General features: G+C 41.7%; 1 protein-coding gene and 2 pseudogenes across 1 annotated transcript in view; 2 read left to right on the plus strand and 1 right to left on the minus strand.

The window, feature by feature from the left end:
- CDK5RAP2 (CDK5 regulatory subunit associated protein 2) overlaps positions 1-27,578 on the plus strand; it is a 252,415-nt gene that overhangs the window by 123,259 nt on the left and 101,578 nt on the right. Inside the window, exons 15-18 of the mRNA XM_006890751.1 lie at positions 5,106-5,203; positions 13,518-13,648; positions 15,590-15,699; positions 17,329-17,457. Of these exons, the coding sequence (XP_006890813.1) occupies positions 5,106-5,203; positions 13,518-13,648; positions 15,590-15,699; positions 17,329-17,457 (468 nt within the window). The remainder of the gene's footprint in view (positions 1-5,105; positions 5,204-13,517; positions 13,649-15,589; positions 15,700-17,328; positions 17,458-27,578) is intronic.
- LOC102845317 lies at positions 10,352-11,242 on the minus strand (annotated as a pseudogene).
- LOC102862290 lies at positions 21,608-22,622 on the plus strand (annotated as a pseudogene).

Below are 27,578 nucleotides of genomic sequence, written 5' to 3' on the forward strand. Positions count from 1 at the left end.
TTTATAGTTCTCTCAGAGAAGCACTGGTGGCCCAGTGGGCAAGGTGTTGTGCTGCAGTCCTAAAAGCACGCAGTTCAAATCCACCAGCTGCTCTGCAGGAGAAGGATGGGCAGTCTCCTCCCTCGAAAACCTGCTAGGGAGTCAGCTATGGGTCGGTTCCGACTTGACAGTATACAACAACTATGTAGAAAGAAAATTATTTCTTCTGCTAACTTTTGGTCCTTTTGTGTTGATTTAGGATTTATCCTCCACCCTTTCTACAAAGAACTTGAGGCTGGGATGATGTCTGCATAGACTCTGGGCATTCTGTTTTCCTTCGGGTCATTGTGTGGTCCTGAGGATTAATGCTGGATGATCAGGGAATTGAAGAATACAGAGTTAAACACACTGACCATATTTAACTTGCTACGGCCTGAGATTTATAGCTTGATTATTGACATGGTTAGGACATTGCTGCTGAAGTTTCTTGAGTATTAAAATAAATGTCTGTGTGGCAGGACTGTGACACAGCTACTGAAATAGACTCAATCTATCTGCCAGGCCACTAAATTGCCTTGATTACCAACAAGTGATCCATTACATTTTCTTTACATTTCTGCTGCCTCTTCAGATTGTGATCTGCACAATGCATGTGTTTTTTTCAAGTCATTAAGGACACTAGGGTGGATTAGAAAATGCCCTCCCTGACTTTGGTGTCTGAATTACAATTCTACTACTTACTGGCTCTGTGACCTTGGAAAAACCACTTAGTCTCTCTGAAACTCACCTTTCTAAATGGTGAAATGGGAAATTACACGCCTTCCACCCCATATTAGCTGAGAGGATTAGAAATATGTACTTGTGTTTTCTTTGATTTGTAAGCTATAGAAATAGAAACATAGTTTAGTGAAAGAACAATCTAAAGGATTGTTTATTAGGAATATTCTCACAGATGCCCTGGGGAAGATGAAAACCATGGAAGCTCCATGCGCTCTACAGCAGTGGATTGAGGGTGCTGTCACAGTCAGTGTGACTGAGAGCCAGTGACTTTAGTACTTCTGGTGTCTCTGAGTGTCTGAATTCCTAGAGGAGGACAGAACCTTAGTGATTAGTGTGAACTTGGGGGTGGGCTCACGAAGTAAAGGGCTCTCTTTGGGACTCCCCTTATGTTTTTGAGATTGTTCTAAGAGGAGGCAGGCAGAGGAATCATGATGAACTGGGTGCTGGGTGATCACTTCACGGGCTGCTGCCCTGTGCTATAGATGTGGATGGAGTCTGACCTCTCTTCTGTGATAAGAGATCTTTGAGCTTGTTTCTTGGTTGGAAGGGTGCAGTGGGAGGGGGTTAGAGGGGCAGGGGAAAGGGATATTGGTTGTTCTTACTGAGAAGGTGCTTCTCATTACTCCTCCTGGGGCCTCTGGGCCTCCTGGCCCTCTGACTTGGTGCGAGAGGAGACCCATTGGTTTCTCAGCCTTGCTGAGGGAGCCAAATGACTTCATTCTAATGGGGCATGATTCAACGCAGGGGAATAGGTGATTGATGAAATGGGACCCAAATGGCTCCAAGAGTTCATTTATTTAACATGGGTGAGCAATTTGCTTCTAGGAAGACATTGACTCACTCTGACTTCTATTATGCAAAATAGCCCCAGGAATCTCTGCTCTTAAGATTCATCTCAGTCACTGTGTGTTCCTTTGCTACCTATTTAGCCATCAGTTCAGCACGTGTTTATGGCAGCATTTGGTCTGTGCTAGGAACTGTTCTGCTGCTGCCTTCCAGGTGCCCTCTGACTGGTTGGGGAGGGCAGCTTTGTAAACAGGTGGTTGGTACACTGTAGCTCTTGGGGGGAAGGGGAACACAGGAAAAACCAAGTACGCTGCCCACGAGTCAATTCCTACTCAGAGGGATCCTTCAGGACAGTGTAGAACCTCCCTATAGGGTTTCAGAGCTTTAGATCTTTGCAGGTGCAGGCAGTCACTCCTTTCTCCTGGAGAGCGGCTGATAAGTTTGAACCTCCGATCTTTTAGTTAGTGGTCGAAGCATTTTGACCACTGCACTAGCAGGGCCCCTTGGAGAAAGCATAAATGAATGTGAAATACAAAGACTGTTTAAATAATTTTGTATTGTAATGGCTGGCAAATGATAGCTTTTATAATTCCATCATTCCTTGTACTTTTATTAGTTAGCATTCTACTAAGACACCCCCATCTCCACCCCACCCTACCATTTAGTTATCCCAGTATTTATTCTTATTAGTGTGGGTACATGGTTTTGTGTTTTATTTAGTGGACCTTATTCTGTTATATTGCAGTGTGATGGATAACCTTAGCACCTTATGTCATTTTTATTGCCATAATCTTGTAACACCCATTTATGATTAAGTTTTTGTTGTGAGGTGCTATTGAGTCAAATACGACTCATAGCGACCCTATGAACAAAAGATCTGAACCCTGTTCTATCCTGTGCCGTCCTCACACTTCCTGCTACACAAGAGCGCATTGCAGCAGTCACTGTGTCAGTCCACCTAGTTGAGGGTCTTCCTCTCCTTTGCCGACCCTTCACCCTTACCAATATCATGTCCTTCTCCAAGGAATAGCCGCACCTAGCAACATGCCCAAAGTATGTGAGGTGAAGCCTCATTCCTACCTCCAAATAGCACTCAGGCTGCACCCTCTTCAAGACTTAACTTTATTCTCTTGGCCATCCATGGAATGTTCAGTGCTCTTGTCCAACATCACACTTCAAAGGCGTCAGTTCTTTTTCTGTCATCCTTATTCATTGTCCAGATTTCAGATGCATAGCAAGTAATTGGAAAGACCAAGGCCTGACAGCGCCATGCATTTCTTTATTTCCTGACTGCTGGTACCAAGGGTGTTAGTTGTGGATCCAAGCAAGATGAAGCTGTTGACAGTTTCAGTCTCCTCTCCACCTATCATGACACTCCCTATTGGTCCAGTGGTAAGAATCTTTGTTTTAAAAAATTGTTGTTGTTAGGTCCCATCAAGTTGAGTATGACTTATAATGACTCTATCAACAACAGATCTGAGTGCTTTTCTATCCTGTGCCATCCTCACACTTCCTGACATATTATAGCCCATTGTGGCAGTTACAGTGTCAGTCTACCCGGTTGAAGGTCTTCCTCTCAATAATTAAGTGGGATTGTGCAAATCAGGTGCCCTTAGCACGTCAAGAGGATTAGAAAACTTGCTAATGATGGGGATAAGGTATATGGCACTCTTGTAGGAATAAATAATGCAGATTAGATGGCTAGAACTCTTAACAAGGGAATTGGCCAGTGTTGCTCCCTCCCCCTCCTGCCCCCTCCAGATAAAATGAGCCATCCCAGAGTTAGATAAGGTGGCACCTCACTACCATGGAGAAGAAGAGTTAAGAGGGTAAACTTTGGACCTGGGGTTCTTGCACCAAGAACCTCCTAACCCAGGAGGCAAATTGCTATAACACCAGAAGCAGTGCATGATGGCAAGAAGTGATGGCCAGTGTGACAGAGAACTGATACAGAATCAGGACGCTGTTAGGAGACAGCTTGGTGGGTTTCCATGGAGTGAGAAAGCTGAAGGTCTTTGGGTCCAGGCCTATTGACAAAATAGGCTTGCTTACTTCTGGGCACTTATTGTTGGAGTTAAGGAAATTTTTTGCCTCCTCTTTGGTCTGTAAGTTCTGTGTGGCCATGCAACAAATTTTTGACCCCAGCAGAGAAGTAGAAAATGCCATGAAGAGACAACTTGTGTCCAAATTGTTAAAAAAAGTTGAAGAGAGAAGGTATATCTCACCTCCACTGCCTAGAAATCGACTAGTGCCAATAATGCCTTTTCTCTCCTCATCTGAAGTTAGACACTGCCATTTTCATGTCGATCATTTGTTTTGTCTGGACTTCACCTAGTAGGAGTTTCTTTAAGGTTGACATCTTTATCCTTTTGAAACCATGCCATTGTTACTAGAATATTTTCATATTTTCTGGCACAGTAGAATGCTGTAGATAGGTTCTCCTCTCCACCACCCCCTGCCCCCCATTCCTAGGATCTGCCTTTACTCTAAGAATCCCTGGTTCTTTTTTCTCTTACCTGCTGCCTACCAAGTCATGAACGGCAGTGACCCATCTTTGACCTGTTTATCATCACTATTCTGGGTGCCTCCAGAGTGCTGCTCTTTCAGTGATTTCTTCACTTATTTATTGTGATTTGAGTGAAAGTTTGCAGGCAGATTGGTACCACGTGAGCATATTCTGCTGAATGACACTGATTGCCGTCCACATGTTGTACCAGCTCTCTTCCCACGGTCTCCCTCCAGTCATCCTCTGTCTTCTTGCTTCCTGCCTTTTGAACTTTTTCCTTGGGCAGATGTTGCCCTTTTGACACCATATAGTAGATCATTTTAAGGACTGAATGCCTCTGTGGCATCACTGTTCACCTGCTAAAAGTTGTGCCACAGGGGTGGGTTCATGTCCAAGATTAGCAGGTGCTTCAGGGCTGGCCATGGTCTCAGGAGTTCCACTTGTCTCTGTCAGACCTGTAAGCCTGACAATTTATGTTTTTTATTGCTGTAGTCTGCATTTGTCTCGCACTCTATCCAGGCCCCCATACTGTGATTCTTTTGAAAGCCATCAGCAGTGGTAAAGGAGTGGTACTCACCTTCTTCTTTACTGAACATCCTTGTCCCCAGTACTCTACAAGTTTCAGTTAGTGAATGTCAGTGCTTTGGGAAAGAGGTAAATTTTCACACATTCCCCCTTCCAGCACATACAACATATAGAGGAAGAGTGTATGAAGGCATTCATTCCGTGAGCGGTTGTGAAGGCTGTGAGCAACAGCTCTGAGGGCGATAGTTTCATGATGGACAAATAGAATGATTATCCTGATTCTTTAGTAAGAGCTGGTTGATGAGAAAGCTTAGCTCCAGCTTCATTCTTTAATCAGAGGCAGAGAGTCATTCCCCACTTGTCCTGAAGGTGGTGCTCTCTGACTGTGGCCTGCCTGACTCACCGCCTGCCTTGGGGCCTTACCTCAATTAGGGTTTCAAAACTAGGAGTATCCACATACAGTGCATAATAAAAGAATACACTCTTAAGATTCTTCCCTTTAATGTCAGATATTCACTCTCATTCTCAGGACAAGCAACAGTCAGACTATGAAGAGCTGCTTCGGGTCCTGAAGAAAGAGCAGGGCATCTATTCCAGTCTGGTAAAGTCTCTGCAGGACTCAAGCAGGTGAGTGTTTCGGTTTGGACATCATGCACACGTGTGCCTGTGCTTATGCACACTCCTGTCATGGAAATAGCTGGTAATTTCTTGAGGGAGCAAAGCCCTGTTGGTTTGCTTAGAAGGCTTATAAAGTGCTTAGATGGTAATTGCCTTAATTGAAAACCAAATAGATCTACTTTCTATTAAGAATTGTCTGATTTTTGGCACAATATGATAAAAAAAGAATAATTACTTGGATTTTTATGCATTTTATGATTTATTTAGAGAGCCCTGGTGGCATAGGACTTTATGTATTGAGCTGTTTCCTCGAAGGTTAGTCGTTTGAATCCACCAGCTCTTCTGTGGGAGAAAACAGGGCAGTCTTCTGAAATCTGGTGCAGATTTGTTGTGAGTTGACATTGCCATAATGGTAGTGGGCTTGGTTTTGGTTTTATTATACATTTAGGAAATGTTTTCATGTGCATCGCTACATATAATTCTCGCAGTAATGCTATGAGGTAAGTGATACTTGTCATCCTTATTTTATATCATGCTGTCCAAGCTGGGAGAACTTAAGTGACTTGTTCAGGGTCACACAGGAGGTTGAGCGTCAGAGCCTTAGGATGCAAACATGTTTCCTTTTTATTTAGCTCATATTTTGAAGTAACTAGAGTCTTTTTTATTTGGTTGATAGGTTTTTTGAAGGTGAAAATAAAGATAATTTTATTAGAGAATATATGTCCCAAAAGCGGGAGGGGTCATTTCTCCAGAAGTAAAATGGCGAAAAGACTTGAAGTAACTGGAGATTTTAAAGGATGTTCTAGTGGTGTTGTCTGTAGGGGTTGGCGGCTTCTGTTTTCTCATGATTCAAAGCTACAGGAAGATACTCTGGAGAAAGATGGGCAGTCTCTTCCTCTGCATTTCTAGCCTCTGAAATTCAGTGGAGGATCAGGTATGATTGGAAAGGACTCAACAACAGAGAGAAGAATGGGCCCTCATAGAATTGCTGACACGTGGTTTGGTGCTGGTGAGATGAAGTGGCCTTGTTCTGCCTTAGCTCTCCCATGCTCTGATTCTTCGTCCACAGGCAGGTTTCTTGCCCTTTGGCATTTGTTTGCCTGTCAATGATTTTCTTCCATTAAGAAATCAAGTCTGTGCACTAGAATAGTTAAGAGTTGAAAGGATATGATTTACTTAAAAAATTGTACAGAAGGGAGGAAGTGGGTCAGATATCAACATAACAAGACTGATACGATGCCCTGATTGTGGGGTTTAGGGTGTAAGCAGTGGGATGAGGCCTAGCACACTTGTTTTGTCCGTGTCTAAAGCTTTCCACAATAACAAGTTTAAAGAAGATCTTCTATTATTTTTCTTTTAGGCTTTTCTCTGTTGTTAGGTACCACCGAGGCCTGATTCATGGCTGCCTTTCCAGCAGGTTTTCAGAAGCAGTGAATCAGATAGGAGGAGATGGCCCATCTTTCTCATGTAGAGCAGCTCGTGGACTTGAACCCCTTCTGTTTGGATTGATCATAACTCTAATCAACTACTCATGTTTCCCTGGGCTACGCACTCCTGCCTCTGCCTACCGCTCTTGCCATCTTTTCCTTCACTTTGTCTCCCACTAGTCCTTCAGATTTCAGCTTAAGCATTACCTTTGTTAGGTGGTCCAAATTAACCCCTTGGGGTGATAACACCTGTTATCTCTTTTCTGTCTCCCTCCCTCAAGTGGAGGGAGAGGAGTAAAGACCATGAGCTCCTGAGTGCAGAGAACACACCTTCTTTTTACTGTGTCACTGCATCAAGTGTCTGTCACCGGGTGTGGTACAGAGCAGGCATTGGGAAATGTTCTGAGGATGAATGCCCTCCCAACACTAATTTTCTAAATTGTCAGCTAATTTTCAGATTTTCAGATTTGAAATGAATTTAGAGAAAATGAAAACATCCTGATGAAATTCTCAGAGTCGATACGACTCTGAACGTGAGCATCTTCAAGAAGCCTCAGCTGCTAATCAGTCTCACTTGGAGGAGGGGTGCAGCAATATTGGGAAACTCAAAGGGAATGGGTGTGCTGAGCTTTAATTAGGCAGCTTTGAGGGATGGGAGCCAGATTACATTCTGGGCACTGAGAGGCCCTGTGGGTAGATATGGTTGCTCCTCTGCCCCTCCACATCATGCCTCAGAGTTTCACACATTCTTTCTTAATGGATGAAAATGTAGGGGAGACCAAGATGGTCAGAGCTGTGACCAGCAAAGAGGCTTCAAAGATTTCTTGTTTATCTTTATAGTCGCAGTAAAAGTAGAATGACACAGCCCTGGTTTCAAATCCCAGCTCTGCCACTCAGTCATCTCTGGGTTTGTGTCTGTGAAATGGCCTACCTGCTCTTCTTTCTCCTACCCTATTGTTGTTATGTGCCGTCGAGATGCTTGCGACTCATAGCGACCCTATGTACAACAGCCCTAAACTCCACTCTGTCCTGTGCCAATCACACTGTCTCTGACACTCCCATCCCAATTATCCCAGTCACTGAATCAATCCACCTCATAGAGGGCCTTCCTCTCCTGCACTGTCCCTCCACCCTCCCAAGCATGATGTCCCTCTCCAAGGACCGGTCTCTCCTCACAACATGTCCAAAGTAAGTTAGATGGAGCCTCAGAATCCTTGCCTCCAAGGAGCAACCCATTTTAACCCGTTCCAGGACAAATCTGTTTGTTTTCCTAGCAGTCTATGGTATCCTCAATACTCTTCTCCAGCACCACAGCTCAAAGGCATCAATTGTCCTTCTATCTTCCCTGGTCATTGTCCAACTCTCTGATGCATAACAATTGATTGCGAAGACCATGGCCTGTATCGGATGCACCTTAGTCTCCAGAGAGACACCATTGCTCTTCAGTACTTTGGAGAGGTCCCTAACAGCAGACTTTCCCATGGCAATGCACCTTTTAATTTCCTGGCTGCTGGTGCCAAGACTGTTGACTATAGAGCCAAGCAAACTGGCTTTGAAATAAAAGATACACATAAAGGCAGTAAACAGAAAAATTGTTAACACTAAATCAAAATATCCACAACATGAAATGAAAACACATTAACTAGTAAATTGGTAACATTAGCTCAAAATTGCAACAACTTGAAATGAAAAGTTTACATTTCCACCAATATTCTACTAGACATGAATATAGCCATCAGGGGTTTTTAATCCTCAGACCTTGGCATATCCAGGTAGCCGAATTGTGGGATGAGGCAAGGGGAGGTCTTTTTGTAGTGCTGGCATTTTCCACTGTGAAAAATAACAGTAAAGGGTGGATCACTGTAGAGACAGGTGCCATTCTAACAATTAAAATTGGAAAGAGAGGGTGGGGTGGAAGGTTACAAATTGTGAGCAATTGTGTGTTTGATCCTTTCTCTTTTGTATTTTTCACATTAGCCACATTGAAGTCAGGAGCATTAACCTCATTGTATAGAAGTGGAAATACAGGCTTTGAGATGTTACCCAGGTGCTACAATTGGGATTATCTGAGTTTATCAGACTTCCGTGGTCCTCAAACCTAGACCTTCAATAATATAGCAGTTTTCTTGAGGATTACAACTGTATTCTTCAGCCTCAGCCTCAACACTGTCAGCATTTCAGGCTGGATACTTTTTGCTGTGAGGAGCTGTCCCATGCACTGTAGGATTTTAAACACCATTCCTGGACTCTAAACTCTCCATACTGCTTCACCTACCCTGTCAGAACAACCTTGCATCTCTCCAGACGTTACCAAGTGTCTGCTGGGGGTTGTGTGGCAAAATTATGTCCAGATGAAACCTATTGCAGTAACCCACGAGAGCTAGAAAGCCATAAATGGCGTCGTTTGTGTATGAGTGATTGGGGATGTGTAGAAAAGGAAATTATGTTTCTTGAACATTTTGTCCTGGTAGGAATCTGTGCTGTAATCCTAAAGGCATGCAATGTTTGACTACATCAGCTGCTCCACAGGAGATGGATGGGCAGTCTCCCGTGCAATTGATTTAACTGCCTCTGAAAACCCACTAGAGGGTCAGCTATGGGTCAGTTCTGACTCCACAGTACACAAAAACAACAACAACATCCACTATATGTACCCTTTTACATGTAACATCTCATTTAGTGGGCAATGGAATCATTTTCCGGATTTTATTCAGATGAAGAAACCATGACTCAGGCAGTTTCACTGACTTGCCTGAGGTCAGGGAGCGAGTTAGTGGTGGCTGCCATTTTCAGCCTGGCTCTGACTCCTCATTTCTACCTCCCCCTCTCCTCCCTGGGAAGAAGAAGGTGCAGGCCTTTGGTTTCTCTCTGATTGAAGTACCTTTGTTCCACTAGCGCCTCGCTCCTTGAAAAGATTCCCGGCGTTGGAGAAACATAAATGACAGACACAGGAGCAGCAGCTGTGTACTTTTCACCCTGTCACAAAGGAGAAGAGGGAGCGAAACAGTTAGCTTTCCCCAGTCCTAATCGCAGGAGCTTTGCTAAAACAATCTCCTTTTTTTCTTTGGTTAAATGTCTCTGCAGCACGTCCGCATCCAGGCGAGTGCTGTGTGTGACACCACTGTAAGGTTTTCCATCAGCCTCACAAATTGATCATTATGATTGTCTTGAAATGGAACTAGGTACATGTTGCTCGTGGGCCCCATTCCTTGCATGGAGACTGCTTCACAATGAACCGTCCTCAAAGCAGCAAGCACAGAAAATTAGACATAATGGTTTATTTTCCTTCCAATATGTGTTGATTTATGTGTGCAGTTCAGTGGATGGAGCTGAAAGAAATGTCTAGAGAGGTGGGGGTTTCTGTCTGTGGCACATATGTTTTGGAGCAGTAGTTCTTAAGTATATTGAAGCTTTGGACCAACCCCTTCCCTGCCTAAAAATTTTGTTATGGTAAAAAATAACTTTAAAAAATGCCATAATACCATTTTTAACCATTTCTCTTTTTTCCAAGGGATAAACTAATTTTATTGTCCATCATGTTATATATAAAAAGCAAAAAAAAAAATTAAAAATAATTTTAGAGGAAGAATAAAAGAATAGTAAACAGAGTTCTGAGAGAAATAATTTAAGTTTGCATTTTCTCCCCATGATAGTAGGTTATTATCATCTGGCCTTTAGGTTTTGTTTACCTGACCTAAAACGAAGTTTTTCAGTGTCTGTCTGCTCCGCTCTACTGGCTTTTAACAAAACTTTTGAGATCTTCCAGGAAAGTAGTGTACTATTGTACATGAGTACATCTTGTACATATAGTTCATTATGCACTCTTGGTGCTCCAGGGCTATGCTAAGCTCCACCAGCTCATCTGCAAAAGCGTTGTCTGCCCCTCTGTCCACAAGGAGATCCATTAAGTGGTCATACAAAGGCCAGTGCAGGGAATCAGTGTGGAGGGTGTACCTTGTGTCATTCCAGTCAGACTCATCAGTGGACTGAAAACTCACTTCTTTAATGGAGCAGATGTCACTCTTCTCTTCTTCCCGTCTAGCCTCATTCTCTGAATAATGGCAGTCAAGCACAAGAGCCATCTTGCCATCATTCTTTATAACTTACAAAACTAGGTGTTGAGGTCCGTTTAGGCTCTTGTTCTTCAACCTTCTTTCTGCCCCTGTGAGGACTCCTCTCCATCAAATGTTGGCCGGATACTATTGTTAATTTTCAAAGTCATCCTGGTCTTTGCTCCATCAATCTTCCGAACTGATTTAGGCTCTGTCCCTTTCACTTCTACCTCCGAACCTCCAGACATCCTGCCGAGGGACTTATGTCTCTTGATCTTCTTCAATTTCATCACTCAGGAATTCAATAAAAGCTTTGTGTCCTTCGGTGTGCAGCGCCCCGCAGCCGCAGGAACAAGGCCGGTCTCCCACGCTGAGCGCGCATGGGCGGCGAGCTGCCCGGGCGGGGGCGGGCGTCCAGCCGAGGCGCGGGCTGTGGCAGCAGCCGGAGCGACGGGGAGGGCGCAGCGGCGTGGGGCACACAGCGCGGCCCGAGCATTGCAGTCAGCGCGCACGTGCAGAGCGTTTTCCAAGTGATACTCATTACATTTACTATATTTTGTGTCTGTCATCATTGTTCATTTCTGAAGGTTCTCTGTCATCCCAAACTGGAATTCAGTGCCACTCTCATTGTGCCAAATTCATGACGACTCCCATTCCTTCCCTCCCTGTAACACTAATAAACTTTTGTCTCTGAGCATTAATCCAATCTAGATATTTTTCCTTTCTAGATTATACAATGGGATTGTAGAATACTTGGCCTTTTTTCCCCCCTCTGATTTATTTCATTCAGCGTAATTTTTTCCGTTTGTCCAGATTGTAGCATCTAGGTACAGAAAGCCTCTGGACTTTTATCTATAAAAATCCACATATTAGTAAGTTTTTACAAGTTAATTCAAGGTGTTGATGTTTTTTGTTATGTGCCATTGATTTGGAATGGATTCAGCAATAAATCACGTGGGAAGAGGTAGACCATCTTTCTCTCATGGAGCAGCTGGTGGATTCAAACCATGTGACTTTGGGTTGTCAGTGCACCTTCTTATCACCAGGCCACCACAGTTCCTTAGGTTTTAATGGGCTCTTAGAAAACCTAGAGTTAGGCACTGGATAGAGAATGGTATGCATTTTAGTGTCTATAAAAAGAAGCTTTTTTTCCTGATCTGTTAAGATGTTTCAGTAGTTTTTTAAATGATTGTACCTTTTGACTGGCAATTGCACTTCTGGGAATCCTTCTTAGGAAAATAACCTGAATGTCAAATAAGGCTTTGGGCACTGAGATTTAGAATGAAACATTATTTATGTTGCTCAGAGAACAGATGGGGTCTCCATTGCTCCTCTGAGAACTGGGTTTAATTGGTTCAGATCTCTGTTAGTTGCATATCAATAGAAGTACACAACCCTCCTCATAGGTCTGCATTGTCTAATAAGGTAGCCACTAGCTACATGTGCCTATTTAAATGAAATTTACTAGAGGAAATTATGCTGAGTGACACAAGCTAGGCACGAAAGGGCAAATATTGTATAAGGCCACTATTGTCAAAAGCAAAGAACAAGTTTACACACAGCATTATTCTTGGATGATCACTAAGGATGCGAAGCAAAGAAAAGGGTAATACAAATTTATAATAGATAATAGTCACTATTTAAGTTGAAGGGAAAGGCAGTATACGTACAATACAGAGTTGGTCAGACATTACAATTAATCAGTTACATTAATCAGCTGTAGTTAGTGTTACAAAACAAAGTGTTTATGAATTATTAAATTGAAAAAAAAAATTAAGTTCCATTTAGTAAACGTGGACGTTCAGGTCAGCTAGCTGCATGTGGCCAGTGGCTACTACTGTATTAGCACAGATAGAGAACGTTCCCATCACCTGTTGGACCGCACTGATCAGGATTAATTCAGATCCTGGTAGATGTGCATTTTCATGGCCCCTTCTGGGTTCTGGCCTTGTGGTTCTATGCAAGCTCTCCATGCAGCCCAGCACTGTGAAGATCAGAGGGGGAACTCAACATCACTGCGAGAACTCCTCTCCCGAGTTAGAAACCCATCCATACTATGCATTTGTGAGTGGTGACCCACTACTGTAGAGCTCTGTTGGCCCCTAATGGAATTCTTCTTCCCCACCTGTTGTCTCACTCTCCTTCCTTTTTGTGGTCTTCATCCTCATCCTCAGTACTACCTCTTTTATGAGTAATAAAAGACTTTTCCAAATCCCTCTCTTTTGAACTCTGGATTCTAGGTGGCAGAAAGCACTAAAGAACCTTCTCCTTTTCTATGCTTAAGTCCTCTTAAGATGTTATTCCAAAGACGCACTGTAAAGAATTAAGTCTTTCCCCCTAGTTACAGATCTAGCAGAAAGTAGGAAATGTCTTAAATATCCATTAAAAATGGATAAGTTAAAGGAAATGATGGGACAGCCACCAGATTTAAAATATTATAATCATTACCAATGATGTTTGTAAAGAAGTTTAAACATGTAGAAAACTATGTTTAAATGAATGTGAAAGTCAGTATTGTGTGTCTGTTACTATTTCAACCTTGTAAAAATTATCACAAGAAAAGTACCGGGAAAAATGCTATCTACCACATGGTATTTGATAGTGGAGTCATAAATTTTGTTTTCTTCATATGCCTATTTTTAAAATTTTCTTTAATAAACATCTACTTACTTTTATAACCAGAAGGGAAAAAAATCATAGAACAACAACAAAAAAAAAACACCCAACCCAACCCAAACAGAAATAACATTAAATTAAAAATAAAAAAAAAAATGGGGGGGGGGCTTTGTATCTTAAAGCACGAATGAGTCTTTTTTAAAGCTTCTTATGTCTTATTTTACCAAGTATCAACAACCTGCAGGCTGAGCTCAACTCCATTTTTGCCCTGCGGAAACAACTGGAGCAGGATGTGCTCGCGTATCGGAATTTGCAGAAGACCTTAGAGGAGCAAATCAATGCAATTCGCATGCGAGAAGGTAAATACTCTTTTGTGTTACTTCCCTTTGGGTCTGCCACTAGGAAGATCTTGGATGAACTTTAAGAGAGCCCTCAAACTTCATTAGGAGATGAGACTACTACCCGATTTTCTCAAGGGATCCTTTCACCTGTGGCTGTTTTGATGTTGGCTCTCTTATTCTGTAGCCATTTGGCTTTGGCATTTACAGTAGAACAGCCCAGTAAATTGTGTTTATTCTGTGGAAGGTCTACTGCAGAATTCTAACTTCCTATTCTATTTCATTGCTTCTAGCTTTAAATAACCTTGAATCTCGTTTCCTCTGGTAAATAGTCCTTACTGCCCAAAGCATTTGGGCTGTGCCTACCATAGCATCCACTGCAAAGAGCCAGGGCTTCAGAGACAGGATGAGTGAGATTGCTGTTTCATGCTTAATGTTGTGCTTAACATTGTTGTGATCATGAGCAAATTGTTTAGAGAAGAGTACAGATTGCTAGGACAGGCTGTTCTTTGCAGTGAGACATCATGCCTGGAAAAGTGGAGGGGTGGCTGGCAGAGGAAAGGAAGACTTCAACCAGGTGGATTGACACAGTGACTGCAGCAATGGGCTCAAGTGTGTCAGAGATTGTGAGGCAGGCATGGGAAAGGGCAAGGTTCAGATCTGCTGTTCATAGGTTTGCTATGAGTCATACTAGACTCAGTGGCCCCTTAACAACACAACAAGGTGAGAGTCTCTGGTACTTGCATCGTGGTACTTATTACACCAGTATCTGGTAGTTTGCCTTGCTATATATGAACCCCTTAAAGTCTGGGTTGGTGCATTATTCCTTTCTAGACCCCTAGCCTGATGCCTGGCACGTAGAATGAATATCAATAATAGCAGTGGTTGGTTTGGCAGGTTTTTTAAGCACCTATAGTATGAAAAAACCCAGTGGTAGGCCCTTAACATTCTTCCTCTTATGCTTATAATAATTTTGTTTGATAGATAGAACCCCTCCTTACAAAGGAAGAGCTAAGGCTCAAAGTTATTATTATGTATCATCAAGTTGGGCCGACTCATAGTGACCCTCAGAGGGTTTTCAGAGTTAGTAAATCACAGAGGAAGAGATTGCCCATCTTCTTCCCAACGAGCAGCTGGTGGGTTCAAACTGTGTGCCTTGGGGTTGGCAGTGCAGCTTCTTCCCACCAAGCCACCAGAGCTCCTAAAGATTCATTTGCCTTGGGCCCCACAGTAAGTTGCACAGAGTCTCTTTGTAGTCTAGCTGTTTCCACTATAATGCATGGCGTGTCTGATGTATCAGCTCATACCAGCACCTGTTCAATGAAATCATGTTTGTGAATATACCTTTCTCAATAAATATTCTTCTCCACTTCTTTGCTCGCTTTTTTGTTTGTTTGTTTCTTATTAGAATGTGAGCTTTGTTGCAAAAGAGCTAGGCCCTTAGATTGGTGACCAAAGATTCTCTGATCTTAAATCCAGCAGGCAGTTTTTGCGCTTGGTGTGTTTGCTACTCATGTGGGCTCTTGAGCCTTTTAAAAAAAACCACATCAGGCACTTTTATTTCCCTTGAGTTCTGTCTTTGTGGGTCACATCTAATTTTCTGGTATTCTCACCTAAACAGAATCACTCCTTCATTTAAACTGAAATCGCCATTTGCTCATGCCACTCAGAATGGTCTCCAGGCACAACACTTCATATGCAAATTATAATTCAGAATTAGCCACAGTGAAAGCCTATAGCCTAAGATGAACTATACATTGACATATCAGCCTGTAGAAATCGAAGGAAAATTAGTTTTGCTCCAAAAGTGGTGCTTTAAAGTCCCTGTGTGTATTTATTTATTCTCCTCTCTAATGTTCCCCCAACCCAATTCTGCATACTTTAAATGGATTGCACTGTGATTGGCCATGGAAGTAACTATTTCTGATCTGTCCCCCCCACCCCACCCTTTATTTTGAGCAGAAGAAACGTTTTCATTTTATAGTGATCAAACATCTTATTTGAGTATTTGCCTTGAAGAACACAAACGGCTACAAGTGGACCAGTTTTCTCAAGAAGACCTAAAGAAAAAGGTATCAACCTATTAACTTTCAGCATTTCATTGGTTGGTTGTTGTCTCCTGAGTTTGTCAGGAGTATAAAATTTTAAAAGATCTTTTCTCTCCTTTCTGCTTTTTCTCTGCCTTTCTTTCCCCCCTGCTGTTTACATTTCTGGGGAAGTTTACATCTCTGGTGGTGTGGCCTCTAAGGAGCTGTCCTGCTGACCCTCTAAAGGAATCATCACTCCAGTGGTTTGAATCCACCAGGGACTGTGTGGGGGAGAGAGGGACAGTCTCCTTCTGTGTGATTCACATCCTCCAAAAATCCAGTGGAGGGTCGGCTATGAGTCAGTTCCAGATCACCAGCTCTGAGACCTTTTTTTCCTTAGCATTTCTGAAGGGCCTTCCCCCAAGTTAAGTACGGTCCTTCTCTGACTTGAGAACACAGCTCTTCTCTAGGAGGTGCGCCCTGGCTCCTCCACACAGAGGGTTAGCGTTCCCTCAGCTCGTTCACCCATACTCATGTTCCTCAGGTGGGGCTGTGCTGACTGTGCCAGCCTTCGATGGTTTCAAGTTGATTCTAACTCCTGGTGACCCGTGTGACAGCCCCAGCAGGTGTTCTAGGCTGTAATGCTTCTGGGGTACAGATTGCTGGGTCTTTCTCCTCCAGAAGTGCTGGGTGGGTTTGAGCCACCAGCCTTTCACTTAGCAGCTGGCACTTACCCATTGTGCTTCCCCAGTTCCTTATGTCCTTCCACTGATCTGGGTTCTCTCCTCTGTCTCTCAGATATAGGCTGTGAACATCTGTCTTAACGTTAATGATTGCGTTATATTTATTTTTTATTTCAAAGTACCTGGAACATAAAGTTAATAGAGGATTTTTGAAGGAATAAAAAAAAAACCGGTAGATTGTGATCAGTGATTTAACCAGGAAACCCCCAAACAACAAACAAACCCAACCCCTTTATGTTTTACAGCGTGTTGATTAGTGTGGTCTCTAGTGTTTCAGGGTTCCAAGAGCCACTGATAATAAGAAGTGTGTTCTCCTATGATACTGGGTGATGTATAATAAGATGATCATACCAGTGTGACTGAGAGTCCATGCTGGGATATTTTCATTCTAGCAGAAGACATAGACATGTAAACAAGTCATCTTTATGTGGAGTGCAAAGGTTGTTATAATAGGTGGGTGGATGAATAAGATACAGAGTTATCAGGAGAGGGGTTAATTCTGCTTTGAATAGGGGTTGGGATGGGAGACAAGACCTAGATAACACTAGGTGTCCTTGATTGAGGGTTTAAACTGTGCCAAGGATTCCTGTCCACTGTTACTGTGACTCCTGTTGATATTCCATTCTCGTAGTAACCTATTTTACTGTTGAGGAAAAACTGAAACTTAGGTTTGGCATTTTGTTCGTATCTTTACCCCAAGTGGTGACTCTGGGAATACAGATATGCTTCATTAGACTGCGGACAGAGCTGCTTTCCTGTACCCCTCCCTGCAAGTGGGATCTGAGGTTGGAATCAGCTCCCTGATTCTCCTAAAGGCTACGTAATTGTGATGCTGATGCGTGCTCAGAGGAAACTTCTCTGTGTTGGGTCACGGTCCTGGGAAACTGACATTGCTACTGGGTAGCCAGTTCTTTGTACTCTTCTTTCCTAGGTCATTGACCTTATACAGCTAGTGAAGGAGCTCTATACAGACAACCAGCACCTGAAGAAAACCATTTTTGATCTCTCCTGTATGAATTTCCACGGAAATGATAGACTTGAGTCAGTAGAACAAATGGAGGTAAGAAGAAAATCTTGTTATATACTAATTACAGAAAATTAACAGCGAAACAATTCTCAAGGCTGCATCTTGGACATCAAGGGGCTGTCTCTTGGTGATATCTTCCTTGCTATGGGTGGAGTTTTGAGGGTCCAGCTAGGTCAGGATGTGTGGGCACTGGTTTTGGATCGTGCCTTGGGCACTTTTAATATATTGTGATACTTTTAACTTCAAGTCAAGATGTGAGATCCGTGCTGGAGGTGGCATATCTGTGTGAGTGCTGTGGTCTCCTGGGTGGCAGAGAGCTGCCAAATCATCCTGATAACATGGGTGCTAGAGGTGAACCTTAATGGATATATTAACGCTGAAATTCTGATATACTCTGGACGTGTTGCAAGGAGGGACCAGTCCTTGGAGAGGGACATCATGCTTGGGAGGTTGGAGGAACAGTGCAGGAGAGGAAGGCCCTCAAGGAGTTGAATTGACTCAGTGACTGGGATAGTGGGAATTGGTTTGTCAGAGATGATAACGTTGGCTCAGGATAGAGCAGGGTTCTGAGCTGTTGTACATAGGGTTGCAATGAGTCACAGGCAACTCGACAGCACATAACAGCAACAAGCAAATTCTTTATTTTCTTCTTATATTAATCCTTTAATGGAGCTCTGTCTAGGGATAAGGAATTGCCAGCCCAAAACCATGCAGTTCGATTACACTAGCTGCATCACAGAAAGACAGGCAGTTTCCTTCTGTGCAGTTTAATGCCTCTGACCCACAGAGGGTGAACTGTGAGTCACTTCCAACTTGACAGCACATAGCAACATTAATCCTTTGTGACCTGAATTTTGTGTACTCCCTCCCTCCCCCCATATATGACGGCATCTTGACTTTTGCATTTGATCACATATGTATATTCCTTCCCATGAATACCCAGGAACTCCTGCACTCTGCTGCTATGTTCAGAGGACAAGACAGAGAATTAACAGTTTGGTGTTCCATCCAGCCAAAAGTCCACCTTCCCGTCTGTGGAAATTTTCAGTTGGTGACATTTGAAAGCTTGAAAAGACCTCTTAATGTGGTCACTGAAGACCTGGCGGTTCACATGCCTTGTAGAATCACTGTGTGTGAGCCTCCCATTCCTTTCTATCCCACCTTGAGGAACACAGCTGGGAGCCTTGTTCACCCTGATGAAGTCTGGCTGTCTCTGTTAAGTGTTATTTTTTTCTTTTCTTGACCCATATTGTGCAGTAGGAGGACCTTCTGTTGTGGCAGTAAGGATAAGCATTCTTTTCCTCTCCTGAGCCTCTCACTTTTCCTTCCAGGAAGAACCTTGCTTTGTGAATGTGTTAGTGTTGTTTCAGGATACTGGGGCTATTCCTCTGAAGCGCAGTAGGGTTTTTTTTTGTCCTTGAGGTTTCCTGGAATCTTCTTGGTTGGAATTATCTTGAACTTAGCCAGTAGCTCCATACAAACGCAGGTCTCATAGTACTTGTTACATCATTTCTTGGGAAAAATTTGTAAGCTTTTCAGCTGTCTCTTCCTATTTTCCAAGTGGGAAAAGCTCAGAGGTATTTATACTGTGCTCTGACCATCTGCTCTCTTTAGAGAGAGGGAATATTATTGATCCTAGCCCCCAGGACTCTAGGTAGTTTTGAAAAACAATAATATCTGCTATCCATTTGCAGAGAAATAGGTCTTCTGGTTTGCTTCCTCCAAGGTAGTATTTTTAAAAAGCTGGTCTTTATCTTCTTCATTTGGATCTTAAATGGTGAGTTTTGTTTGTTCATTTGCCCTTTGAAAGAAATCTGTTAAATGTCCCATTATGTCTCCTTTGGAGAACAGAGGCTTTTTCCTCTTCCCATTCTAAGATCTTAATACCACACAATTCAGATTTGAGTCATTCATCAGATTACACTTCAATTTTGTGTTCCCTGTGAATAGCCTTGCCCTTCGTTGCACAGTTTCCGATCTTCCTCCAGGATGGATCGGGAAGATCTGCATGGATAAGATGATGTACCCAGAATAGTTTTGAGCAGAGAGATGAAGAGTTAGGGGTATAGGCAGGGTGACAAAGGGAAGCCATTATTTAATATAAACAAGGCAAAAGCAAACCAGAAATGGCTTCTGTTGTCCACAGCATTTTCTGTGAAGGAGCAGGACTTGCAGGGTAGGGGCTGGACATGCGTCTTGTTCTCCGGGAGCCTAACCTCAGGAAGGAGACAAAATACAGCAAGTACGTTTTATATTTTGAAAATCCATTCTTTATCTCTAGTTCTACACTCTAGTTAACCTACACTGTTGCCTAATATTTGGAAAATAGAGAAATTACCTCTAATATCATCACTTTAAAAGAGTGACAGTTAATTAACATTTTGGAATGTTTCCTTCTGCATTTGTGTATTTGTAAAATAGTTTCTTCGTTTTCCCAATTCTCAGTATGCCAAAGCATCTTATACCTTCTTGCCAATGTACTGAAATTTCACTACCTACCTCCCCATTATTGGGCTCATAGATTATTTTTCATGATTTGAAGGCCCTTGGTGTATTTTGTCAGTCCATTTTTGAAATGGTTTATATTTTAAAATGCAATATAAAGCCTTAAATAATGTGTGATAGTCCTTATTCCCTGCATGTTGGGTATCATTTAAAAACAATCAAGAATAGATATCTGATTATTTTGATGTGCATTTAAAAAGTCTCTCATGAGGTTGCCCCTGTTTCCTTATATTTATTTACTAGTCATTAATTTATATATTCAAGAATAATTTAATTAAGAATTGGCACACACCAGTGATTTCAGCAGAGTGTGTTCATCGCATTGAAGTGTCTGCAAATCGTGAACTGTATGTGACACAGGGATGAAATACTTTGTCTAAGTTTAGACTAAGTGCTTGACACAGTGCCTGGTAAATTGTGAGTGCTCTAAGGGTTAGCTGCTGTGATTATTTAATAATACTGTCATTATTAGCAGTAATGGTAGTTTTTAGGTACCTTCAAGACAGCTACGATGCATAGAGACCCTGTGAACAATAGACCGGAAGCTTGCCTCATCTTGCACCATCCTCATGATCCTTCACTAAAAGTCGCTAGAGGTGGGGTTACAGAGGCAAAACATGGCTCAAAAGGCATATTTTAATCGAACATGGGTGTGTATAGAGTCATCATGTTGGATAAGAAATAGACCTTGTGTAACTCAAGAGAATAGAAATGAGACAAGTACATCTCAACAAGAAAAAGAAAGACAACCCAGTCACAAAATGAGTACAGGATATGGACACTTCACCAAAGAAGACAGTCAGATGGCAAACAAATACGTGAAGAAATATTCAAAATCCCTAGCTCTAGGAGAGATGCAAATCAAAACAATGATGACATCTCACCCCAGCAGCAATAGCAACGTTTAACAGAGCAGCAAACAGAAAATGCTGGCGAGGCTGTGGAGAGATTGAAACTCTTATTCATTCCTGGTGGGAATGTAAAATGGTAGGGCTACTCTGGAAGGTGGACTGGTACTTTCTTAAAAAGTTGGAAATTGAAATACCATTTGATTCTGTAATTCCACTGCTGGGAATATACCCTAAAGAAATTAGAGCCATGACTCAAACAGATTTATGCATACCCATGCTTTTTTGCTGTGCTATTCACAATAGCAAAGAGATGGAAGCAACCTAGGTGTCCATCAACAAATAGGTGGATAGAAAAACTATGATTTATTCACACAATGGAATATTGAGAAACAATGAACTTGTAAAACATGACATGACATAACATGGGGAATTCTGGAGGACATTATGCCAAATGAAATACCTCAATCACAAAAGGACAAATACTGCATAACACCTCTTTTATAAAATAAGATAGACATGGGAGGGGGGTTGGGAAGGCAATGAGAAAAGAGATAATGAATACTGCATTAGATTAAATGAGAGGAAGAACAGAAAAAAATAAATATATGATTAAGCATTATGTGTATGACAATCTGGAACAAGGGATGCGTTGTTCCAAGGGGTGGGCTGGGAGTGGGGGAAGAAAATGTGCAATAATGAAAAAAAACATGATAGGAGTAGAAAATGTGATCTCGAAGCTGAGTAGCTGCCGAGTCAGAATTTCCCTGCCTTGCGCCACTAAACCCGCCTGACATGCATTCCCGGTTCCTTCTTCATCCAAATCTGGTATGGCTACTCTCAAGGATCAGCTGATTCAGAATCTTCTTAAAGAAAAACAGACACCCTCCCCACCCCCCACCCCGAATAAGATTATAGTTGTTGGGATTGATGCTGTTGGCAGGGCCTGTGCCATCAGTATTTTAATGAAGGACTTGGCAGATGAACTTGCACTTGTTGATGTCATGGAAGACAAATTAAAGGGAGAGATGATGGGTCTCCAACATGGCAGCCTTTTCCTTAGAACACCAAAAATTGTGTCTGGCAAAGACTACAACGTAACTGCAAATTCCAAGCTGGTTATTATCACAGTGGGAGTACATCAGCATCAAGGGGAAAGCCATCTCACTTTGGTCCAGCGTAATGTGAACATCTTTAAATTCATCATTCCTGATGTTGTAAAGTACAGCCCAAACGGCAAGCTGCTTGTTGTTTCTAATCCAGTGGATTTCCTTACCTGTGTAGCTTGAAAGATCAGTGGTTTTCCCAAAAACAGTGTTATTGGCAGTGGATGCAATCTGGATTCAGCGAGGTTCTGTTACCTAATGGGGGAGAGGCTGGGAGTTCACGCATTGACTGTCATGGCTGGGTCCTTGGAGAGCACGGAGACTCTAGTGTGGCTGTATGGAGTGGGGTGAATGTGACTGGTGTCTCTGAAAAATCTGCGTCTTGAATTAGGTGCTGATTCAGATAAGGAGCAGTGGAAAGAGGTTCACATGCCTATGTAAGAAAGAGGTTGACAGTGCCTATGAGGTGATCAAACTGAAAGGCTATACCTCCTGGGCCATTGGACTGTCTGTGGCAGATCTGACAGAAAATATAATGAAGAATCTTAGGCAGGTACATCCAATTTCCACCATGATTAAGGGTCTTTATGGAATTAAAGAAGATGTCTTTCTTAGTGTTCCTTGCATCTTGGGGAAGAATGGAATCTCAGACATTGTGAAGGTGATGCTGACTCCTGAGGAAGAGGCCCATTTGAAGAAGAGTGCAGATACACTCTGGGGAATCCAAAAAGAATTGTAGTTTTAAAGTCTTCTGTTGTACCATTTCGTTGTCTAGGCTACAAAACTATTTTAGTTGGGGTTGTACATGTTGTCCTTTTTATCCAGTCTGTGATTAAAGCAGTAAAATACGATATAGGAAAAATATCCGTTTTCTAAAGGTAGACATAGGAATGGTCCATAAAACCCTACAGCTATGTCCTGATGGTGGTACTTACCTTGTGCAGTTCTAAACTGGTTAGTATAAAAGAATTCCACCACGACTCAGACACCACTGCCAATGTTACACATGCTGCAGCTGCCCTTCAAACTAGAATGTTTACTCTGTGTTAGATAACTTTGGTCTAGTACAAGTTGGTTTTTTCAGTCACGTTCTGTGCTCTAATGTACAAATCCAATATTACATATCTTGTACATTATTATTCTAAAGGATCTTATTTTGTGTACTATATCAGAGTAATGTATAATGCAACTCTCATAATGTCATGCATAATGTAAAGATCTACATATAAACATTGTAGCTGTATTATACCAACTAAAACACCAAGTAAACCATAAACAGTGACAAGAAAAGTAGAAGATGCTTTTAAGATACTTTGATAATAGCAACAGAATAAAATTTGATTTGTCAGACCAGATAATTCTCATTTAAAGGAGAAACTTTTTTAATAATTTGACTTTTTAAATTGTTATAAATTATGATTTATAATGTCATCAGCACAGTGCCTGGCATAGAAAATAGGACTATATTTAGATTATTATTTTAGTAAGTTCCATGTTGTAACCATGATCCTGTTTCTGCCTGCACTCTGTGCTCTGTGCTAGTAAGGTTGCACCTCTAAAGTTTAATGTTCATGTGAATTTCCTGGGAATGTAGATTGTGTTTCAGTGAGCCTGGAGTGAAGTCTGATAATCTAACAAGCTCTCAAAAGATGTGTTTTCATTTATCCCAGGAAGTAATCCTTGTGTAACAAGGCTACAGGTAATTGTGAAAATCTTTGGCTTCCAGCTCTCATAGTGGAAAAGTCTTCCAGCAGTGATTGATTGACCACCACACTGGTTTGTTTGTTTTTTTAAAATTTTTTATTATTTGTGTGTGTACCATCAAATCGGATCTGATTGGTACAGGAGGAGATTGCCCCTTCTTCTCCAGCAGAGCATCTGGTGGATTCAAACCATGTACCTCTGGGATTGCAGTGCAGCTTCTTGTACACTGGTTTTAAAACCTGGTCCTGTCTTTAGTGACCTCACTCTCTAGTCGGTAATTCCAAGAAGCATAAGGTATGGTGAATACTCTGATGGAACAAATGCAGTTATAGAGACTAATTTATATGTAAATGTTATGTATTTATACCAGTTACAGAGTCTCATAGACTTTTTTAACATCTTGTTCTAAGCCTTTGAAAATTAAATTAACCATCTTGACATAGTGCCCATACATGTACTTTCTTGACCAGTCCTTAATTTTGACCAAATCAGGTAGGGTAAAGAGAAAGATGATTATTTGAGTGTATTGAATAATGACATGATTGTGAATCTAGAAATGCTAAAAAAACCTTGTGCTTTTAACATTTCAACAAATTGGAATGACATTTGTTGACAATAGTTTGCTCAGGGTACATTGGCTAACTTTTACCTGTGTAGTGCAAACATTTATCAAGAGTCCATGTGACCCTATATAGGGTCAAAGCTACTCTTACTCTTCTAATTTTCCTCCATCATGGACTAATCTTGCCTGTATTAGATCTGTATATACATAGATCATATAGTATGCATTCCTTTACATAAAATTCCTTGCATACAGTTTAATGTATTTGAGCTAGTAATTTGTTCCTTTATACTGCCAAGTAGTATTCTACAATTTGTTAGCTGTTTATTTTATTGTTGTTTTTGTTGTTTGCCATCAAATTGAACATGACTCATAGCGACCCTATGAGTCGACCGTGTAAGAAAAAAAGGACTGAAGCTTTTCTGTAATTATTGTCATTTATCAAAATTCATAGAGTATCCAGAGGCATGTTTAGGAAGTAGATGCCACTCCTGCTTCCAAATCTGTCTTAAACTGGGAGCTCCACCAACCACTGTCCACCATGGGTAACCGTAATTTGATTTTGATTTGTTTTATTATACTTGGTAAATGCCTTCAAGTTGTGGTGCTGGAGAAGAGTCTTGAACATATCATGGACTGCCAAGAAAATAATCGGTCTGTCTTGGAGAGGGTGAAACCAAGTCTCTCCTTGGAGGCTAGGCTTTTGAAGCTCTGCCTCCCATACTCTGGGCATGTAACCAGGAGAGACCCATCCCTGGAGAAGAACATTATGCTTGGAAAGGTGGACAGACAGTGCAGGAGAGGAAGACCCCGAATGACATGGATTAATACAGTAACTGGGGCAATTGAGGTTGGTGTGTCGGAAGGGTTCAGAGCTGCTGTACATAGAGTTGCTGCTATATGTCGCAGGTGACTCAGCAGCACATAACAACAGTATAACTATGACAAGTTTGGAAGCGGGATGGCATCCACTCCCTAAACAACATGCCTCCAGAAACTCTATGAACTGTGATAAATGTCTGTAGTTGTAAAGGGGCTTCAGGATTTTTGTTCATAGGGTTGCTGTGAGCCATTCTCAACTCGAAGACCGTCAGCAACAACAACCACAAATATTTAAGAGAATAGACTTGAGAGGTGATTGAGTAATTTTATAAAAAAATTGCTGGTAAAAAAAAAATGCTGATACATTTTCCAAAATGGCTTAACATTTTATACTTCTATAATGTTAGTTCTCATTGATTCTACATCACGTGAGAAAATTTTACTATTGAGAAGAAGAAGTACTTGAAGTTTAGATATCTTTACATATTTATAAACTTAGATGGATGTCTTAGTGAATATATTTTTATATATCTCGTATCCACCATGATAGATGGAGAGGAGATTGAAATAGTTAACAATTATAGCTTGCTTGGCTCCACAATCAATACTCTTGGCACCAGTAACTGGGAAATCAAAAGATGAATTGCACTGGGAAAATCTGCCGTCAGGGACCTCTCCAGAATGCTGAGAAGCAATGATGTCAATCTAGAGACTAAAGTGAGCTCAATCCAGGCCATGGTCTTCACAGTTACTTGCTATGCATCAACTAGCTGGACAGTGACAAAGGGATGATGAAAGAAGAATCAATCGATGCCTTCGAGTTGTGGTATTGGAGAAAAGTCTTGAACATACCCTGGACTGCCAAGAAAACAAATAGGTCTGTTTTGGAGAAGGTGAAACCAAGTTTCTCTTTGGAGGCTAGGATTTTGAAGCTCCATGTCACATACTTTAGCCAGGAGAGAACCGTCCTTGGAGAAGGACATCCTGCTTGGAAGAGTGGAGGGGCAGCTCAGGAAAGGAAGACTGTGGACGAGATGGATTGATACAATAACTGGGGCGATGGGGGTAGGTGTGTTGGAGTCAGTGAGACTGGCTGAGGACAGTGCAGGCTTCAGAGCTGTTGTACATAGGGTCAATATGAATTGCAGGCAATTTGACAGCACATAACAAGTATCCTTACAAGGGAGCTGCCAACCTAGAAGCAAGTGGTTCAAATCCACCAGCCGCTCTTTGGGAAATAGGTGGACAGTCTCCTTCTATGCACCGTACAGCCTCTGAAAATTTGCTGGATGGCCAGGTAGGAGTCAATTCTGCCTCAATGGCACATAACAACAGCCTCTCTTTATTGATTTGTCATACTATAATGTCTTGCATGTTGCTATAATGCTGAAATCTAAGCCATCACTATTTCAGATTAGGCTGATGTGAGTGTATAGACTACGATTAAAGTGAAGTAGAGAATAGAGGCTAGTGACCAATTATGCTAAGTGGGTAGTCTCTGACTGCTGAAGAAGTTCTGTTCCAATGATGCTGTTGTAAGTAATTTCTTATGTAACTCACATTCCTGTTTTCTTTTTTCGTTTTCGTAGCTTGATATATGGTAGTATTTTTAACAGTAAATCATAGCATTCATCTACAAGTGAACATCTAAAAATATAATGTCAGAAAAAAATAGAATAAAAATAGAACATCAGCAAATTATATGCTGTCACATTATATGTAGTCAATATTACTAATTATAAAATGTACCAAAAACTTCTCTAAAACATATAGCTTGCATGTGATTTGTGTTGCAACTCAAATATATTCTAAGTCAGGGACTGCATGTTACCAACAGGACCATTTATGGTGTAGTGCTTAACGAAACTTCCAGACTGAGATAGACTCGGAAGAAAGGCTTGGTGATCCGCTTCAGAAAGTTAGCTAATGAAACAATATAAGTCAGAACCGAATATGGTTCAACGTGGTGTTGGAAGGTGAGCTCTCTAGGTTGGCAGGCACTCAGCACACAGGTGGCCACAGCACTGGGCTTGAGCGTAGCAGGCTTGTGAAGGTGTCAGAGGGCTGGGCTGGCAGTAGTTTGATCTTTGCTTCATGTAGTTACTGTGCTTAGCAGCAGCAAATTACAGCTATACTGGCTTTCAAGTATTAAGCAGTTGTTCAGTGCCTAAATGCTAGTAGAGCAAGATCTGTTATTTTTGGTTTTTTTTTAACCCTCAGTTCTGATTGATCTGGATTGCATATGTGAATGTGGTTGGGTTGAATATTCTGACTCCAGGTTATTTCTATAAAGAAAAACTTTTATTACAAAGAATAATAGTTTGCTTTTCTAAAAAAAATTTTTCCTTCTTCCAAAACATGCCTAGTAAGTGACCCCTCCCTGTTAGTGATTTCAGCACTTGAAGTTTGGTAGACTTTTGAAAGAACTTTGACTCAGGTTTTCTTCCCTCAGCCTGTTCCCCTTTCTTCCCATTTTTAACTTGATTAATCCAAGGGACCCCCTAACTGGAAATTTCACTCTCTCAGATAGCTAACTGAGCTTCTGCTATCTTGAGAACTCTGCACTGTCTTCTCTACTGAATGCAGTGTGCTGAAGCTTTGGGATTT

Source organism: Elephantulus edwardii, unplaced genomic scaffold (genome assembly GCF_000299155.1).
Source record: "Elephantulus edwardii isolate Elephantulus edwardi_28Jun2011 unplaced genomic scaffold, EleEdw1.0 scaffold00092, whole genome shotgun sequence".
In the NCBI taxonomy this organism is placed as follows: Eukaryota; Metazoa; Chordata; class Mammalia; order Macroscelidea; family Macroscelididae; genus Elephantulus; species Elephantulus edwardii.